This window comes from Oryx dammah, unplaced genomic scaffold (genome assembly GCF_014754425.2).
Source record: "Oryx dammah isolate SB20612 unplaced genomic scaffold, SCBI_Odam_1.1 HiC_scaffold_27, whole genome shotgun sequence".
In the NCBI taxonomy this organism is placed as follows: domain Eukaryota; kingdom Metazoa; phylum Chordata; class Mammalia; order Artiodactyla; family Bovidae; genus Oryx; species Oryx dammah.
In genome coordinates this window covers 37,844,906-37,863,643 of record NW_024070211.1, presented here as the reverse complement: position 1 = coordinate 37,863,643, position 18,738 = coordinate 37,844,906, and the positions used below count along the sequence as shown (strand labels likewise).

The 18,738-nt window shown below is 35.9% G+C and overlaps 1 protein-coding gene across 7 annotated transcripts in view; it reads right to left on the bottom strand.

Annotated features, from left to right (window-relative positions):
- The window catches only part of KANSL1L (KAT8 regulatory NSL complex subunit 1 like), a 128,875-nt gene that overhangs the window by 68,818 nt on the left and 41,319 nt on the right, over nt 1–18,738 (bottom strand). For all 7 annotated transcript variants that reach the window (XM_040228591.1, XM_040228589.1, XM_040228592.1 and 4 more), the window contains one exon: nt 3,063–3,204. In XM_040228591.1, coding sequence (XP_040084525.1) covers nt 3,063–3,204 — 142 coding nt within the window. The remainder of the gene's footprint in view (nt 1–3,062; nt 3,205–18,738) is intronic.

The following is an 18,738-nucleotide window of genomic DNA, read 5'->3' as shown; positions in this document are numbered from 1 at the left end:
TTAAAGCTACATAAAAGCCATATTATTGCTGGAAAGATTTATTACCCTAAAATACTTGACTACAAATAGATATATATATATTATATAAATATATAACCAAAATTCAAAAAATGTTTAAACAAGTATAAAGCATTGCTTAGAACACAGAATATTAAAATAACCTTTCTCAAGTCAAAGCAAAATGAACCAGACTGTCTAGATTAGATATAAAAAACTTAGTTATCAATTCAACTAGGAATAATTTTCTTGGAAATTTCCAAATTGCTTTAAACTTGATTTGTTCTTAGAACTCTACTGGCTATAAAAAACACTTGTGACATCTTTCAGAGAAATGATCAAAGAAGAGAACTTTTTTGGTGATCTTGAAAGGATTGGGAGATAGCCACAATTAAGGCCCAGCTGAAGATGGTTAAAAATGAGAAACAAACTGAACAGGACTTGCATCAAGAAATTATTCCTGAACACAGCTGCGTCAAATTCAACAGACAGAATGGGTAAGCCTAAGGTTTTAAGTCTATGCTTCTATCCACCTTCCTACAAACATCACCACCAAATTTTACAAAGTATTAAACAATGTTCACGACTTGCCTAGCTTCTTCTCCCATCCCTGAACAACTCATACTTTCTGCTTTCTTGAATACAATACTAATTTGTCATTCCTAAAACAGATCATGCTGTTATATGTCTTCAATTCTTTTTTTAATATTAATTTATTTATTTTAATTGGAAGCTAATTACTTTACAATACTGCGGTGGTTTTTGCCATCCATTGACATGAATCAGCCATGGGCATACATGTGTCCCCCCATCCTGATCCCCCTCCCACCTCCCTCCCCATCCCATCCTTCTGGGTTGTCCCAGTGCACTGGCTTTGAGTGCCCTGCTTTATGCATCGAACTTGGACTGGTCATCTATTTCACATATGGTAATATATATGTTTCAATGCTATTCTCTCAAATCATCCTACCCTCGCCTTCTCTCACAGAGTCCAAAAGTCTGTTCTTTATATCTGTGTCTCTTTTGCTGTCTCACATATAGGGTCATTGTTATGATCTTTTAAATTTCATATATGTTAATATACTGTATTGGTGTTTTTCTTTCTGGCTTACTTCATTCTGTATAATAGGCTCCAGTTTCATCCACCTCATTAGAACTGACTCAAATGTGTTCTTTTTAACAGCTGAGTAATACTCCATTGTGTATATGTACCACAACCTTCTTATCCATTTGTCTGCTGATGGACTAATTTAGGTTGTTTCCACGTCCTTGCTATTGTAAACAGTGCTGCGATGAACATTGGGGTACACATGTCTCTCTCAATTCTGGTTTCCTCAGTGTGTATGCCCAGCAGTGGGATTGCTGGGTCATATGGCAGTTCTATTTTCAGTTTTTTAATGCCTTCAATTCTTTATGGAACTCCTTTTTCAGTTCCATAGGTTCATTAAGCAAATTACTATTTATCTTCCAAAGTCATACTAAAGCATCACCTGTTTACTGATGTTTTCTCTGATCTGCACACCCTTAAAGACAGAGTTAAGCACTCTCTCTATGCCACACCTAAATCCCATGGATGGAGGAGCCTGGTAGGCTGCAGTCCTTGGGGTCACTAGGAATCGGACACGACTGAGTGACTTCACTTTCACTTTTCACTTTCATGCATTGGAGAAGGAAATGGCAACCCATTCCAGTGTTCTTGCTTGGAGAATCCCAGGGACGGCGGAGCCTGGTGGGCTGCCGTCTATGGGGTCGCACAGGGTTGGACACGACTGAAGCAAGCACTTAGCAGCAGCAGCAGCAGCAGCATATCTTATTAAAACCACATATCATTCCACATATTGTATTATATTGAAATCAACTATATTTTACATGCTCTATCTCTCCTACCATAATATAAACTCACGATAGAATTTAAAACTCAATAATCGTTATTGACGTGCAGACCCTAGGTGGGGTTAACTACATGGTTTGAGGACTCTATTTCCTTCCCTTCTCAGCTTTTTTTGTTTCAGACCAGCCAGCATCAACCTTACAATATTATCTCCATTATGTTCAGTTTCACTATGTAGAATATGGTTTCTCACAAAACCAAAGGTAGAAATTTGTTTTTAGATTCCACATACAAGTGATATAATCAAGTATTTGTCTTTCTCTGTCTGGCTTACTTCACTTCATATGATAATCTCTATGTCTGTCCTTGTTCCTGCAAATTGCGTTATTTCATTATTATTCATTAAAATAATACAAATAAACTCATATACAAAACAGAAATACACCCACAGACGTAGATAAACTTATGGCTACCAAAGGGAAAAGGGGGAGGGATAATTCAGTTTGGGGTTAACATATACACACTACTATACATAAAATAGTTAATCAACAAGGACATATGTATAGCACAGGGAACTATACGAAATATTTTGTAATAAGCTATAAAGAAAAAGGATCTGAAAAAAATAGATGTATAACTGATACACTTTGTTGTACAGCTGAAACTATACAACATTGTTAATCAACTACACACCAATATAAAATGCAAATTTTAAAGAATATGTTGGAATCAGTAGCATGGGGAAAGGGAATTGGATCAGGAAGGACTATACAAATATTCCAGCTGTAAAGTAATGCTTTATTATTCTAAAAACTACACCCAAACTAGTAAAAATTTTATATTTAATAAATTTGGGGGTGAGTACACAGGTATTCATTAAGTTGCTTTCTAGAACTTTTTTATGCATTTATAATTTTTCTTGAAACAAAAATTCTAAAGAGATTTCACTAAGGTACACTCAGAATTTCACACAAGTTAAAATAAATGCCAACAAAGTCAGGCTTATAAAAAATGTGTATCATTTGCATTAACTGGAATCCAGTAAAGAAATTCTTTAACTGCTTGATATGATAAAATGATTGTGATAAATTCTAAAAATAGTTTCAACTTATAGAATATATCAAATCTTAAAACATTACATTTTTATAAAGCCTAGTAACAATTATTTTATGTGGAGGGATGAGAAGAAACTAAAACCAGTATTTTTTTTTTTAAACAGAAGAACACACAATACCTTGGAGGCACGAATCTGCCTGTGAACATCTGTTAGTTGTTGGATTTTGTATTCTAGCTCTGAAATCTGGGCTTGAAGCCATGTCCATCGGCTGCCAACTCTTGCTCTGTCTACAAGCCACTTCCATTCAGTACTACAGTTACTGTGAACAAGACAAACACAGCTAGTTAAAGCACAAAGACAGTTAGATTTTCACACAGATTGCTTAATAGCTTCCTTGACTCTTGTCATACAATCCCAAATTCCTTTACAAAGCATCTAATTACATTAAAGAATGGTACATCAATTTTTCAAATATTTTATTTCCTTATCTTTTTATCCCATAAACACCTGTTTTCATTCAATATTGTGTACCTAGTAGGATAATCTCCTTGTTATTTAATATTTTATTAATGGTCAAGGGCTGAAACAGAAGTAGATCAGCAAAGGAAAAGAAACAAAAATGTCAGTACTAACACCATGCAAAAATTGTTACATGAGCCTTTTATATGTAAGCAGGTATCAAGTATAGGACAAGTCATTTGAACTGTACTAGATCTAAATCCATGTAACAAACCACACAGTACTCAATTTTACTATATGTAACTTTCATTTGCTAAAATAGGAATATTTTTAAATGCCAAAAATTATCAAAACCAGGAACACTGCTACATACAAATATATAAATCTTTATTTTAATTAAGATAAAGTTTGTTAAAAACTTCATTCCCAGGATTCACAGTTCAGAAATGACAAAAAATTTATATCAAGTCTTTCTTTCATGAATATTTGAAAATGAGATTTGATGTTCTAATCCACAGTTTGTGAGATTACAAATTAATTACTTTATGAAAATATTTCAACCATTCCAACTAGAAAACAATCACAGTTCAGGGTGGGGAGGAGAGACACGGTTTGTGTGTATTTTGGATAAGTAATTAGGAGCTTCATTTTGCCAAGGAAGAAACTGAAGACAGTATAACAGAAGAAATTGAAACTACAACTGAAGGGCAATAACTACTTAATGGCAAATCACAAACTTCACGAAAAACATGTCTAAAAATTGCATTTATTGTCAAAACCCATTGAAGGCACAACACTGAAAGTGAACCCTATTGTAAACTACGGACTTTGCGTGATAAGGATGTGTCAGTGTAAGTTCACAGGTTCTTATACAAGCACTACCTTTATGCAGTGTGTTGACAGTACGGGAAGCCATGTCTGTGTAGGGACAGGGGATAATATGGGAACTCTGTATTTTCAACTCAATTTTGCTAGAAACCTAAAACTTCTCTAAAGATTAAACTTTATTAATTTTTATACATATAACCATAAAGAAATATCTTTCATATAAACTTTAGCCAGGGAAAACATTTAAGAGATCATTTCTTGTCAGAGACACAGAATTATTATAACTCTACTACATAGAATTTATTTATTATAACATTTTTATTATACCAGTGTTCTCAAAAAGCGTTTTTTTTTCCCAGACTCTAATTTTGTATACAATGTGACTGCAGAGACTGACATATAAATTAGGACTTCTTTTGGTGTTACCTGTTTATAGTTACTACTGTGATTCTGCAAATGTGATACTTTTAAATCACATTTTCATAACTATAGGCAAACTAAAAATGCCTTTTCAAAATAAATATTATCTATGAATACTGTAATAATACTAACTGCCATTCATGAAAGAAGTGAAGAAGGCAAGGACCGTATCATGCAGTAGTCGTACAGGTGAGGGTAAAGTGCTGGATTTTATGCCAAAAGGAAGTTATTCACAAGATAGTAATACAATTTTTTTTCTGAGCACTTAAGCTGCTAGGTAGATAATGTACTGGGATATGAGAATAAATAAGGAAACCAATTAGGACACCATTTATGAAACCATTTATAATAATCTAAATGAGGTCAGATAATGTGATCTCTAAATATCTCATGTGCTGTCCTACATACCCCAGCCTTCACTGCACTTAGGTTGGAGCCATATCACTAGTTCTAACCAACAAACTGTGAACAAAACGGATATAGTTATCCCAGTCCACCTGATCACTGCAGGCAGATTCTTTACTGCCTGAGCTAGCAGGGAAGCTCTTCTGCTTCTGTTAGGTCCATACTATTTCTGTCCTTTATCATGGCCATCCTTGCATGATATGTTACCTTGATCTCTCCAATTTTCTTGACGAGATCTCTAGTCTTTCTTATTCTATCATTTTCCGCTATGTCTTGCACTGTTCACCTAAGAAGTCTTTCTTATCTGTCCCTGCTATTCTCCAGAACTCTGGTGGCTCAGAGGTTAAAGCATCTGCCTCCAATGCGGGAGACCCGGGTTCGATCCCTGGGTCGGGAAGATCCCCTGGAGAAGGAAATGGTAACCCACTCCAGTATTCTTGCCTGGGGAATCCCATGGATAGAGGAGCCTAGCGGGCTACAGTCCACGGGGTCACAAAGAGTCGGACACGACTGAGCGACTTCACTTCTGCATTTAGTTAGGTTTATCTTTCCCTTTCGTTTCTCTTCTTTTCTCAGCTATTTGTAAAACCTCCTCAGGCAACCACTTTGCCTTCTCACATTTCTTTTTCTTTGGGATGGTTTTGGTTACCGCTTCCTATACAATGTTGCAAACCTCCATCCATAATTCTTCAGGCACTTTATCTACCAGATCCTTTCCCTTGAATCTATTCATCACTTCCGTTAGATAATTATATGGGGGATTTGATTTAGGTCATACCAGAATGGCCAAGTGGCTTTCCCTACTTTTTATTCAATTTAAGCCTGAATTTTGCAATAAGGAGCTCATGATCTGAGTCACAGTCAGCTCCAGGTCTTATTTTTGCTGACTGTATGGAGTTTCTCCATCTTCAGCTGCAAAGAATATAATCAATCTGATTTGGTATTCACCATCTGGTAATGTCCATGAGTAGAGTCATCTCTTGTGTTGTTGGAAGAGTGCGTCTGCTATGACCAGTGTGTTCTCTTAGCAAAATTCTGTTAAACTTTGCCCTGCTTCATTTTAGACTACAAGGCCAAACTTGTCTACTTGACTTCCTACTTTTGCATTCCAATCCCCTCCAATGAAAAGGACATCTTTTTTTGGAGTTAGTTCTAGGAGGTCTTGTAGGTCTTCATAGAACCATTCAACTTTAGCTTCTTTGGCATTAGTGGTTGGGGCATAGTGTTGGATTACTGTGATGTTGAATGGTTTGCCTTGGAAATGAACCAAGATCATACTGTCATTTTTGAGACTGCATCCAAGTACTGCTTTTCAGACTTTTATGTTGACTATGAGGGCTACCCTACTTCTTCTAGGGGATTCTTTCTTTGAACAAGGGATTCTTGCTTGGAAATAGGTCTAAAAAATAATTATGATTGTAAATATGTTACAGATAAGTATATGGCTATTTCAATCAAAGGAGATTAACACGTGTTGTACCTCAAAGACAAAACATGTTTTTGTAAACAATTTATATTACCAATGATGTAACTGGCTTACATGGGATTCCCAGGTGGCAGAATCCATTTGGCAATGTAAGAGAAGCAGGTTTGATCCCTGAGTTGGGAAGGTCCCCTGGAGTAGGAAATGGCAAGCCACTCCAGTATTCTTGCCTGGAAAATTTCTTGGTCAGAAGACCCTGGTGGGCTACAGTCCATGGGGTCACAAAGACTCGGATTCGACTGAGCACACATACAATAGCTTATGTAACTTACAGTGTAACAAATCAGAACAAAGCTGAAGCAACAAGAAATAAAAAAGAATGTGAAGCATACCCAGTGTCTAGACTCCTCAGTTAGCATTAAGCTTGGCCTGTCAGACCACGAAGAATTCGACTCCCTACATCTCTCTGGAGTAGGTTGAACTGATCACAAACCACCACATGCCTTCATCTTCACTGGAAAGAGGAGGTCCTACTTCTAGTGATGATCAGGGAAAATACATCCATGAGTGGACCTGGGCAGTTAGACTGGGCAGTCAGTCCTCAGAAAGGCAGTATAAGCCTTCAATCCTCATCTTTGCTTATTTGCAGTCACTATTTAAGTTACTGATGGAAATAAGTACAAGCTGATTAACCCAAGTCGTTTTGAGTACAATACCTACTGGTACTAACTTCTGCTTAACATCAGGAATCTATATCACTCTTTTGCTGTTATTTTTTTTTCTCTTTTTACATCACTGTTTTAACCCTGAAATAGTTTGTTCCTCAGAATAAGACAGAGCTTTCTCATATTACACTTTAAGTTACCAAGATTTAAAGAAAAACTTGTATAAATTAATCTTGCCTTTAATAGAGTCTGTTAGCTTAGTAATAAAAATGAGTTAACTATGATTTAAAAAAATAAAGAAGATCCAACTGTAAAATAATTACAATTCCAAGAATAATAAGATTTATCCTGGAAAAAAAATACATAAAATTAGGCCAAACTTCTCTGCTGTCTGCACACCTAGGAAGAACTTAGCCTTTCCTGGAATTTCATTTCTTTAGATGAAGGGATAGCAAACTTTCTTTAAAGAGAGAGACATGAAATATTTGTTTTATGGGCACATGGTCTGTTTAATAACTGCTCAACTCTGCTGTCATAGCATGAAAGCTGCCATAAATGAAAGGGTTTAACCATTTATCAATAAAACTTTGTCTCCCAAAATAGACAATAGGCCAGATTTGGTGCATGGGCTATAGGCTTCCAATCCCTGATATACAACATGTTTTCATATGACTTCCCTTAATGAAATGTCTTTTAAAATCTTTTGTTCATATTTAATTAGCTATCTTATTCATATAAGACTATAAGCTATATATAAGTATATAAGGCTATACGCATTGTAAATACTTATAGCTCCCAATCTGTAGCTTGCCTTTCATTTTCCTAAAGGTGTCTTTTGAGCAGCAAAAGATTCTAATTTTGATGCAGCCTAATTTTTCAAATGTTCCTTTATGAAAAGTTCTTTTTATGTCCTAAGAAATATTTGCTTAACACAAAGTCATAATGATTTAATCATGTTTCTAAAATATCAAAGAGTTTTACAGCTTTAACTTCTAGATCTATAATCCAATTCAAGTCAAGCTCTGTGTATCGTATGAGGTATGGTCCAGATTCATTATTTTCTATAGGATATCTAGTTCCTGAATCATTTGTTGAAAAGATTCTTTAATCCTTTAACAGAAAAAAAAAACTATCCTAGAATAGATAAAAGACTACCCATATGAATACTATATGCTGTATATATACTTACATACACACAGAGAACCCTTAGGATATCTTTCCATCATTTACCTACATACCTACCTACCTGTGTCAATACCATGACCCAGTATCACACTATCATTGTAGTTTAGTGTAATTCTTAAAATCCAGTAAATTCTCCAACTTTGCTCTTTCCCAATATTGTTTTGACAATTCTAAATTTGAGAATCAGCCTGACAGTCTCTTTAAATAAATAACCAGCATTTTGAATAGGACTGCATTGCATCCATAGATCTATTAGTGGAGAATTAACATCTTAACAACACTGAATCTTCTGATCACGTATGAGGTATTATTTCTGTTTATTCAGATACTGGTCATTTCTCTCAGCTATGCTGCATACAGTTTTAAAATTTTATCTCTATGTATTTCACGTTTATCAGTTGAGTTGCTCAGTTGTGTCCGACTCTTTGTGATCCCATGGACTGTAGCACACCAGGCTTCCCTGTCCATCACCAAACTCCTGGAGCTTGCTCAAACTCATGTCCATCAAGTCGGTGATGCCATCCAACCATCTCATCCTGTCATCCCCTTATCCTCCTGCCTTCAATCTTTCCCAGAATCAGGTTCTTTTCCAATGAGTCAGTTCTTTGCATCAGGTGGCCAAAGTACTGGAATTTCAGCTTCAGCATCAGTCCTTCCAATGAATATTCAGGACTGATTTCCCTGAAGATTGACTGGTATGATCTCCCTGCAGTCCAAGGGACTCTCAAGAGTCATCTCCAACACCACATTTCAGAAGCATCAATTCTTTGGAGCTCAGGTTTCTTTATAGTCCAACTCTCACACCCATACAAGACTTGGCAAAGTAACGTCTCTGATTTTTAATATGCTGTCTAGGTTGGTCATAGCTTTTCTTCCAAAGATCAAGCATCTTTTAACTTCATGGCTGCAGTCACCATTGTTCATGCTTATGGATGCCAGTATGTAGCATTCATAAATTGTTTGGATGTCAGAATATAAAAATATAGTTGACTTTTGTATGGTGGCCTGATATCCTTTGATGCTGTCAAATTCACCTAGAGGAGTTTTAGTACCTTTCTCATAAAGTCCTTAGGATTTTCTATGTATTCCTATATTATGTCAACTGCAGATAGTTTTACTTTTAATCGTATTCCTTTTATTATTTTTATCTTACTGCACTGGCTATGAATTCCTGTATAACGTTAATTATAAGCTGTGTAAGTGGACATTCTTACCTTCCTCCTAATCTTATAGAGAAAGCATTCAGTCTTTTATTACTAAATGTAATGTTAGCTACAGATGTTTTATAAATGTCCTTTATCAGATTGAAGAAGTTTCTGTCTATTCTGGGTCTGCTGTGAGTTTTTATCATGAAGAGGTTTGAATTTTGTCAAATGCATCTGGTCAAGAGGGAGGCTTATGCCATAAACTTTACACTTTCCTTTTCTAATGTAAGAATCTGTAACTTTAAATATTTGTCTAAGCATTTCTTTAGTAATCCAATAGCTGTATCTTACAAAATGTGACATACTGTATTTACATTATCATTCTGTTTAAAACATTTTACATATTCTCTTGTGATTTCTTTGATCCAAGCAATATTTGGAAATGTATAATTTAATTTTGATATATTTTAGACATACATATTTGCCATTTTCTATCACTTCCTTCCTTTGTGTACACTGAGTCTTCACTCAGTATCATATTCATTCAGCCTAAAGAACATTTTAAGATTTCTTATAATATAGGCATACTGACAGAAAATTTTCTTACTTTGCTTATTTGGAATGTTATTTTTCCTTTGTTTTTAAAAGTAATTTTAGGTTGAATTTTTTTTTTTAATTTCTTTCAGCCCTTTAAATATATCATTCCATTGCTTTCCAGCTTGCTTATCTTCTGATGAGGAGTCGGCAATTATTTTTTTTCTTTGCTTCCTGATTTTTTTTTCTCCTCTTACTGCTTTTAAGATTTTCTCTACATCACTTGCACTTGGTGATTTGACTACAATACACCACAGTGTGGATCTGTTTGTAATCTTACTTGTAACTTACTGAGATTCTTAGGTCTGCAGTTTTATGTCCTTTTAAGTCTTTGAGCATACTAACCATATTTTAGATATTTTAAAGTCTTTGCCAACTAATATCTGTCATTTCTGTGTCTGTTTCTATTGATTTTTCTTCCTCTTTGCCTGTCTAGTAGTTCATTGTGTATGTGTGTCTGTGTATGAATGTATGTAAGCAAATACACACCCATTTATTATGGAAACTATGAATATAATATTGTTGAATTTATAGATTTTATGATCTTCCTTTTAAAGAGAAAATATTGTTTCAAGGGATTATTATTTACTGTTCAACTTCATTCTTTTCAGCTTTCTGCAAAGATTTGTTAGAGCAAGTATAGGGTAGCCATTAGTCACCAGGTCAAACTCAGCCTTACTCTTTGAGGTGTTACCAATTTGGGGCCTCTACTGAAAGCTCCAGATATTCAGCAAAGTCTCTCCACTCTGCTTATTCAGAACTCAAACATCTCTCAACCTTGTATAAGCACTGGAAATTTTTCAGATTACAATTTCCTAATAACTTTATGGGTGCCCTTATGGAGTTTTACCTACACATGCACAGCTTAGTATTTAACAAAGGTCTCAAGAGGACTACATGAAGATTTATGATGCTCTTTCTTTGAGTACTTAAGTCCATTTTCTTTAGTATTCTGATCTAATGATTCCAGCTTTCTGAGCCTCTCCAACTCTAACCTTTATTTCAGTCAAGCAAGACCACTGTGCTCTATTTGGCTTTCCTTTCCCTGCACCAGATATTTTAAAATGCCTCTAGGCAGAAAACAAGGGCAATTAAAGGGCTCACCTCATCTGTTTCTTTTTTCTCAGGAATCACTGACTCTGACCTTTGCTGCTTTATATCAATTTTCTGAAAATAATGACTTTCATATATTTCTGTCTCATTTCCCAGCTATTTACAGTCAAAGAGAACAAACAGTACCAGTAATGCCACTCCATTATGGCTAGAAATCAAAGAACTTTATTAATAAGCGTTTGTGTGTGATCTCTCTAAAATGTTTCTATTTTGTTTCAAATATTTCATACTCAGAATTTCATTGCCTTTAAAAAAATAAAAAGCAGGGACTTCCTTGGTGATCCAGTGGCTAAGACTCTAAGCCCCCAATGCAGGAGGCCCAGGTTCCTCCCCCGGTCAGGAAGCTAGATCCCATATGCTACAACTAAGATCCAGTACAGCCAAATAAAAAATAAGTAAATATTAAAACAAACAAGCAAAACTACAGTTGCAGGTTAAGACCAGAATCTTAACAACAACAAAAAACATTAAAATCGATTCACAGGTTTCTTTAGGGGGTGTTCCTGGACTATTTCAAGAAAGCAGAGCTGTTTATCCACCATCTATCTACCTTTCAACCTTTCTATAAGAAATAGTTAAATTGTGTTTGAGCCACTACGGTTTTAAGCCTCTTTCTTACAACTTAGCCTTTATGCTAAATGCTATAGAAATTCTTATGACCAAAAGAGTGATTATAAGATAAAGCCAAAACATGTGTATTAACTGTATAACATGGTAGGGACAGAAAGCAAATAGGAAGGAGACAAAGGTTGATGATCCTTTTTTACTTCACTATACCACATACACTATCTTGGCAAAATATCATTTAAAAAGAGACCCAAGTGCCTAACAAGACAATAGTTCTAGTAAAAGCAGCCAGAAAAAGTCATAATGATGTAATGTATTGACAGTTCCTTGGTGTTTTAATCCTCATAAACAAATCACTTTAGGCAAGAATTAGTTCATTTGCAAGAGAAAAAAAAAAAAGAATACAACTCTGCTTAGGGAGGCTCTCTCACTACAGCCTACTTCTAACTTAATGAATAATCCAAGAATACAGGGCACCTTGAAGGAATAGAAAATCCAGTTGCTTCTCTGCTGCTAACAACAACAAAAAAGTGTATAACAACAACAAAAAACTGTATTCCAACAATCTCTCTTAAGAGTTCTAGCCACATAATGGAAGCCAGCCTAGGAGCAAAAAGTCAGATTAATCCCTAATCAAATGTACTGTTTCAGGTGGCCACAAGGTAGCAGTCATTAAGATGAGGGAGAGGTGGATGGTCTGAGGAAAATAACTAATTAACTAGTTTGTAGGCTAAGCAACTATGAGCAAGGGAGATTTTTGGTTTTGATATTTTTACATACAGCTGACTAGAGGCAAACAGAACTAAAAACTACATTTTTGAGGTAACTCTATTAGCAAAAAGACCCCACTAGTTACCATACTCTCCCCAGAAAGTCCAAATTTGCACTAATAGGACACAGGATGAGAATCCAGTGCAGCCTCCAATAAAGGCACACTCTCTAACACCCATTTCAGATGGGTGTTCAGGCTTCCCAAGTGGCACCAGTGGTAAAGAACCTGCCTAGCAATGCCAGAGATGCCAGAGATGTGAGTTTGATCCCTGGGTTGGGAAGATTCCCAGGAGAAGGAAATGGCAACCCACTCCAGTATTCTTGTCTGGAAATCCTATAGACAGAGGACCCTAGAGGGCTACAGAACATGGGGTCACAAAGAGTCGAACACGACCGAGCTGCGCACACACACACACAGATATAGACACAAAGGATGATGGGTAAGGAATAATTCCCCAAAAGCAAAGTCAGGGGCTGTGGAAAATAAAGGACAAAGGAGCTTCTCTCAGAAAGCAGAATTGGGATCCTATCAAGACCTTACTGTACTTCCAAAGTAAGAAGTTACTAATTATTGTAAGAACCAGCAACTATCATGTGTATACTATCCTTCCCTCTTCCTAGTACTTACTGTAGCTTTCCTGTCCCTACTTCAACACACATACAAGAAACAAGAAGGCAAGAGGGTTAAGAAACTTGTCCGTGGGCTTAGAGCTTACCACAGATAAGGAACAACATCTGGACCCAAAGGAGAGGACTTTACTCTACCTGCTGAATGTGGCTTTGAATCACAATCTTAATATATTGTACAATTCTGTCCAGAAATCTGGAAAAACTCAATTTGTCAATGATCTAAACAGATTTTTCAGTATTAGTTTTAAAGAATTCATACACTGGATTGGCATATTTAGTCTTGTTCTCCTACCATCTATCATCCCCTCCCCCAGTCAAAGAAAGGAAGAGAGAAAAATTAGAGAGGTTGAAGAATACTAACACATTCTATCAATACCATCCCCCCCTTTTCTTGTATAAAAGGAATTTTTAAAGTTAATAGTTTGTTAAATTGTCTTCTCTGTGCTTTAAAAATCCTTGCATAATGTCAAACATTAACAATTAGGGACATACAAATTAGTATATAGGAGATTAATGATTTTTAAACTAATAAAAACATATTTGCTAAAGAATAGTCTGAAGTCATGCATGTGATCAGTTCAATAAGCACTGTGTGTGTGTGTGTGTTTGCACACATGTACACACATGTTTATATGTGTGCACAATTCTTTTGTATAGGAAGCCAAGACATGTTATAATGTTATCAAACTATACACTGCATAAAGGCCTGCCCACCATAGGACCAAGACCCAGCTCCAGCAAATGCAGGCCAGATACTAGCCTGGGACCAGCTGGACCTGGCTGCTGAGAGGGGACTGCACTCCTTGGACACTGCACTGTTTCCCACAAAGGGCCTCTTCTCCAAGGTCAAGATATATAACCATCCTACCACATACAGAAAAACACAAATAGCAGTTTACTCAAAATGAGGTGACAGAGGAAGATGTTTCAGATGAAGGAACAAGATCAAACCACAGGAGAACAAAGTAACATGGATACAGGCAATCTAACTGAGAAACAGTTAGGAGTAATCATCATAAAGATGATCAAAGAAATTGGGAGGAGACTAGACGCACAGAGCAAGAAATTATAAGTTGTTAACAAACAGAAAACATAAAGAATGACTTAACAGAATGGAAGAATACAATAGTTGAAATGAAAAATACACTAGAAGGAATTGATACTAGACTAAATGAAACAGAACAGATCAGTGAGATGGTAGACAGAGCAGTGGAAATCACTGCCACCGAACAGAAATAAAAAAGAATGAGAAGGAATGAGGATGGTTTACATGAACCCTGAGATAACACCAAGAGTGCTAATATTGCATTATGTAGGGATCCTAGAAGGAAAAGAGAAAGAGAAAGGGCCCAAGAAGGTATTTTAAGAGATAACAGACATAAACCTTCTTTTAGCTTGGGGAAGGAAACAGTCATTCAAGTCCAGGAAGTGCAGAGTCCTATATAGGATTAACCCACAAGGGAATATACCATGATGTATTTCATCAAAATGACAAAAATTAAAGATAAAGAGAGGATTTTAAAAGCAACAAGGGAAAAGCAACAAATAATATACAAGGGAACTCCCATAAGACTATCAGCTGATTTTTCAGAAGAAACTGCAGGCCAGAAGGGAGTGGCATAATATACTTAAAGTGATTAAAGAGAAAAAACATACAACCAAGAATATTCCACCCAGCTCATTCAGATTTGATGAAGCAAACAAAAGCTAGAAGATTTCAGCAGCACTGAATCACCTTTACAACAAATGCTACAGGAACTAGGTGGAAAAGAAAATACCATAACTAGAAACAAGACTATTACAAACTGGAAAAGCTCACTGGTAAAGGCAAACATAGAATAAAGGTAGGAAATAATCCATGTGCAAAGCTAGAAGGGATATTTAATGACAAAAGTTGTGAAATCATTTGTATTCACAATAAACAGTTAAGGGATACACTAAATAATTAGATGCAAAATATAATATCAAAAATAATTATGAGGGGAGGAGAGCACAAATGCAGAGTACCTAAAATGTGTTTGAAACTAAGAGATCAGCAACTTAAAATAAGCATGGAAAAATATATCCTCCTATACAAAAGTTTCATGATAACCACAAAATCAACAAAATGTATACACACACACAAAAAGGAACCAAACATAACACTAAAGACAGTCCTCAAATCACAAGAGTAGAGCACAAAATAAAAAAAGACCTACCAGAAAAAAAAAAAAAAAAAACTAAAACAATGAACAAAATTGCAATAGGAACACACATATCAGTTATTAGTCTAACTTTGGCCACCTCATGTGAAGAGTTGACTCATTGGAAAAGACTCTGATGCTAGGAGGGATTGGAGGCAGGAGGAGAAGGGGACGACCAAGGATGAGATGGCTGGATGGCATCGCTGACTTGATGGACGCAAGTCTGAGTGAACTCCGGGAGTTGGTGATGGACAGGGAGGCCTGGCGTGCTGCGATTCATGGGGTCGCAAAGAGTCGGACACGACTGAGCGACTGAACTGAACTATAAATGGAATAAATGCTTCAACCAAAAGACACAGACTAGCTGAACAGAACAGGGCCCATATATTTGCTGCCTAGAAGAGATTCACTTTAGATCTAGAAATACATACAGAATGAAAATAAGGGAAGAGGAAAAGATATTCTATGCAAAAAGAAATCAAAGGAAAGCCAGGGTAGCAATCCTTATGTCATAAAAATAAAACTTTAAAATAAAGACTATCACAAGACAAAGAAGGACACTACGTAATGATCAAAAGATCAATCTAAGAAGATACAACAATGGAAACATATATATGCACCAAACAAAGGAGCACCTCAAAGATAAAGCAATTGTTAATAGAAATAGGAGAAATTGGCAGTAATATGATAAGAGCCCTTTGATGAAGGTAAGAGAGGAGAGTGAAAAAGCTAGATTAAAACTCAACATTCAAAAAACTAAGATCACGGCATCTGGTCCCATCACTTCACAGCAAATAGATGGGGGAAAAAATGGAAACAATGACAGACTTTATTGTCTTGGGCTCCAAAATCACTGCGGATGGTGACTGCAGCCATGAAATTAAAAGATGGTTGTTCCTTGGAAGATAAACTATGACAAACCTAGACAACATATTAGAAAGCAGAAACATCATGCCAACAAAAGTGTGAATAATCAAAGCTAGTCATGTACAGATGTAAGAGTTGGACCATAAAGAAGGCTGAGCATCAAAGAATTGATGCTTTTGAACTGTGGTGCTGGAGAAGACTCTTGAGAGTTCCTTGAATTGCAAGGAGATCAAACAAGTCAATCCTAAAGGAAATCGACCCTGAATATTCACTGGAAGGACTACTGCTAAAGCTCCAACACTTTGGCCACCTGATGTTGGGAAAGATTGAGGGCAGGAGGAAAAGGGGGCGAAAGAGGACGGGATAGCTGGATAGCACCATCGACTCACTGTACATGAGTTTAAGCAAACTCTGGGAGAAAGTGAAAGACAGTGAAGCCTAGCATGCTGCCGCCCATGGGGTTGCAAAGGGTCAGACACAACTGAGTGACTGAACAACAACTCAAAAATAGCGGGGTTACAGTAACAACACAGTCATATCAATGGACAGATCATCCACACAGAAAATCAACAAGGAAAAACAGTCCTTAAATGACCCAGACTTAACTGTTATTTATAGAGCATTCCATCTGATAGCAGTAGTATGCACATTAGAGTGCACATGGAACACTCTCTAAGATAGATCACATCCTGGACCACTAAGCAAGCCTTGGTAAATTTAAGAAAACTGAAATCACAGCAAATGTGTTGTTGGACCACAACACCATGAGGCTAGAAATCAATTACAAGAAAGAAAAAAAGAAATGCCATAAACACACAGAGGCTAAGCAATATGGCACTAAAAAATCAATGGATCCCTGAAGAAATCAAAGAGGAAAGTTAAAAAATACTTAGAGACAAATGAAAAGATGACAATCTAAAACCACGGGATTATAGCAAAAGCAGTTCTAAGAGAGTAGTGTATAGCAATACAATCTTACCTCAGGAAACAAGAAAAATCTCAAATAAACAACCTAACCTTACACTTAAAGCAAACAGAAATATCAAGCAAAACTCAAGGTTAGTAGAAGAAAAGAAATCACAAAAATCAGAGCAGAAACAAATGAAGTAGATGCTAAAAGAAAAAACAGAAAAGATCAATGAACCTACAAGCTGGTTCTTTGAAAATATAAACAAAATTGATAAACCTTTACCCAGATTCATCAAGAAAAAAACGGGAGAAGGCCCAAATTAATACAATCACAAATAAAAAAGCAGTTATAACTGATACCATAGAAGCAGAATGGATCATAAGAACCTATGATGAACAAGTATATACCAGTAAAATGTACAACCTAGAAGAAATGGATAAATTCTTAGAAAGGTACAATCTCCTAACACTGAACCAGGAAAAAACAAAATATGAACAGACCAATTACCAGTGATGAAGTTGAATCAGTAATTAAAACTGCCGAAAGCAAAAGTTCGGGACAAGATGGCTTCACAGGTGAATTCTACCGAACATTTTCAAACTATTAAAAAAAAAAATCACAAACGAAGGGACTGCACTCACTCTATGAGGCCACTCTTGCCTTGACACTAAAACTGAACAAAGATATCACAAAAGGAGAAAATAATAGGCCAATTTCACTGAAGAAAATAGATGAAAAATCCTCAAAAAAAAAAAAAATACTAGCAAACCAAATCCAACAATACAGTAAAAGGATCATACACCATAATCAAGTGGGATTTATCCCAGGATGCAAGGATTTTTCACTATCCACAAAAGTTGAAAACTGCACAAATAAATTGAAGAATAAAAATCATATGATCATTTCAACAGATGCACAGAAAGTTTGTGACAAAATTCATTTATGATAAAAAACTTTTCAATAATTAGGCTTAGAAGGAACTGACCTCAATATAATAAAGGCCTATATGACAAGCCCAGAGCTAATGTCATACTCAACAATGAAAGGCTGAAAGGATTTCCTCTAAGATCAAGAATAAGACAGGAATGCCTACTCTCACTACTTTAAAAATTTTGGAAGTCCTGGTCACAATAATCAGAGAAGAAAAAGTAATAAAAGGAATCCAAACTGGAAAACAAGACATAAAAGCTGTCACTGTTTGCAGATGACATGATGCTATATAGAGAAAATTCCAAAGACACTACCAGGAAACTACTAGAGCTCATCAATGAATCTAGTAAAGTTGCAGGATACAAAATTAATATACAATAATCTGTTGCATTTTTATATTCTAAAAGATAAAGTAAGGAAACAATCCCATTTACCATCACATCAAAAAGAATACTTATGAATAAACCTGCCTAAAGTAGTAAAATACCTATACTCTGAACACTGTAAGACTCTGAGAGAAAGGAACTGAAGATGACACAAACAGATGGAAAGATATACTATGTTCTTGGATTGGAAGAATCTATTGTTAAAATGGACCATACCTCAAGGCAATCTACAGATTCAGTGCAATCCCTGGCAAATTACCAATGGCGTATTTCACAGAGCTAGAACAAACATTTTGAAATTTGTATGGAAACACAAAGACCCCAAATAACCAAAATGATTTTAAGAAGAATATAGCTAAGTAAAATAAAAAA